General features: G+C 49.6%; 1 protein-coding gene across 1 annotated transcript in view; it reads left to right on the forward strand.

The window, feature by feature from the left end:
• Positions 1 to 2,500, forward strand: part of LOC127926284 (glutamate receptor-interacting protein 1-like) — a gene marked incomplete at its 5' end in the record, with an annotated part of 82,574 nt that overhangs the window by 68,249 nt on the left and 11,825 nt on the right. The window contains one exon of the mRNA XM_052511683.1: positions 2,342 to 2,380. Within this exon, the coding sequence (XP_052367643.1) occupies positions 2,342 to 2,380 (39 nt within the window). The remainder of the gene's footprint in view (positions 1 to 2,341; positions 2,381 to 2,500) is intronic.

The following is a 2,500-nucleotide window of genomic DNA, read 5'->3' on the forward strand; positions in this document are numbered from 1 at the left end:
TAGAGGCAGGGTAGCCTAGTGGTTAGAGGCAGGGTAGCCTAGCGGTTAGAGGCAGGGTAGCCTAGCGGTTAGAGGCAGGTAGCCTAGGGGTTAGAGGCAGGGTAGCCTAGTGGTTAGAGGCAGGTAGCCTAGTGGTTAGAGGCAGGGTAGCCTAGTGGTTAGAGGCAGGGTAGCCTAGTGGTTAGAGGCAGGTAGCCTAGTGGTTAGAGGCAGGGTAGCCTAGCGGTTAGAGGCAGGGTAGCCTAGTGGTTAGAGGCAGGGTAGCCTAGCGGTTAGAGGCAGGGTAGCCTAGTGGTTAGAGGCAGCGTAGCCTAGGGGTTAGAGGCAGGTAGCCTAGTGGTTAGAGGCAGCGTAGCCTAGTGGTTAGAGGCAGGGTAGCCTAGTGGTTAGAGGCAGGGTAGCCTAGGGGTTAGAGGCAGGTAGCCTAGTGGTTAGAGGCAGCGTAGCCTAGTGGTTAGAGGCAGGGTAGCCTAGTGGTTAGAGGCAGGTAGCCTAGGGGTTAGAGGCAGGTAGCCTAGTGGTTAGAGGCAGGTAGCCTAGTGGTTAGAGGCAGGTAGCCTAGTGGTTAGAGGCAGGGTAGCCTAGTGGTTAGAGGCAGGGTAGCCTAGTGGTTAGAGGCAGGGTAGCCTAGTGGTTAGAGGCAGCGTAGCCTAGTGGTTAGAGGCAGGGTAGCCTAGTGGTTAGAGGCAGTGTAGCCTAGTGGTTAGAGGCAGGTAGCCTAGTGGTTAGAGGCAGTGTAGCCTAGTGGTTAGAGGCAGTGTAGCCTAGTGGTTAGAGGCAGTGTAGCCTAGTGGTTAGAGGCAGGGTAGCCTAGTGGTTAGAGGGAGTTTAGCCTAGTGGTTAGAGGGAGTTAGCCTAGTGGTTAAAGGCAGTGTAGCCTAGTGGTTAGAGGCAGGGTAGCCTAGTGGTTAAAGGCAGTGTAGCCTAGTGGTTAGAGCGTTGGACTAGGAACCGAAAGGTTGCAAGATTGAATCCCCCGAGCTGACAAGGTACAAATCTGTCGTTGTGCCCCTGAACAGGCAGTTAACCCACTGTTCCCAGGCCGTCATTGAAAATAAACATTTGTTCTTAACTGACTTGCCTGGTTAAATAAAGGTAAAATAAAATCTTGCAACCAACTGTCAAACACCTCAGTCATGTTTCAGTGATTGTTCTGCATTCCCTAAACACACACACACACACACACACACACACACACACACACACACACACACACACACACACACACACACACACACACACACACACACACACACACACACACACACACACACACACACACACACACACACACAACAACAGCCCAGAAACACTACAACTTTAAGGTATTATTAGTGAAATATTACTAGTATGTATCTAGAGGTGTTGCTGCCCCAGTGTGTGTGTCTGTGTGTGTGTGTGTCTGTGTGTGTGTGTGGCTCCCATGTGGCCCCATTGTGGCCCACAAGTAGAGCTGGATCACACACATAGAGCTGCTATTTGAACTTGACCTTGGCTAATGGCTGTTTGTGGCATTGGCAGGTCTGCCCCAGTGTGTGTGTGTGTGTGTCTGTGTGTGTGTGTGTGTGTGTGTGTGGCTCCCATGTGGCCCCCTTGTAGCACCCAAGTGGACGCAGCTCTAGCATAAATCGTAGATGTCTCCACAGGTAGAGCTGGATCACACACATAGAGCTGCTATTTGAACTTGACCTTTGGCAAACGGCTGTTTGTGTTTGATAAAGAAGCTCTTTATAAATTCAGTCATTAGCATATCTTCTATCATAAATCCCTTTTAAGCTTTTGAATGAAGTACAAAATGGACAGAACACAGATTTGGGACAGGAAGTACAGAACGCAGATTTGGGACAGGAAGTACAGAACACAGATTTGGGACAGGAAGTACAGAACACAGATTTGGGACAGGAAGTACAGAACACAGATTTGGGACAGGAAGTACAGAACACAGATTTGGGACAGGAAGTACAGAACACAGATTTGGGACAGGAAGTACAGAACACAGATTTGGGACAGGAAGTACAGAACACAGATTTGGGACAGGAAGTACAGAACACAGATTTGGGACAGGAAGTACAGAACACAGATTTGGGATAGGAAGTACAGAACACAGATTTGGGACAGGAAGTACAGAACACAGATTTGGGACAGGAAGTACAGAACACAGATTTGGGACAGGAAGTACAGAACACAGATTTGGGACAGGAAGTAGAGAGGGGTACAAAGATTCACCAGAATTGTTCATCAGCTAACCGTCATCAGAAAAGGGTTTCGAAGGGAATCTGAATTGGTTTCTTGGTGTTCTTGATATATTGTTGAAGTACCTCTCTTCCTTGACGTTCGACAGAGCTTCTACACTGCCCACCGGTCTAATCACTGACAGCAGGTGAGGCACACGGCAGGGCTGTCCCCTTATACCCCTTTAGTTCTCAAACCAGCCAACCCAACCCTAACCCCACCTAACCCTAACCCCACCTAACCCTAACCTGGGAGGCACAGGGCAGGG

The sequence above is a fragment of the Oncorhynchus keta genome, unplaced genomic scaffold (assembly GCF_023373465.1).
Source record: "Oncorhynchus keta strain PuntledgeMale-10-30-2019 unplaced genomic scaffold, Oket_V2 Un_contig_7309_pilon_pilon, whole genome shotgun sequence".
In the NCBI taxonomy this organism is placed as follows: domain Eukaryota; kingdom Metazoa; phylum Chordata; class Actinopteri; order Salmoniformes; family Salmonidae; genus Oncorhynchus; species Oncorhynchus keta.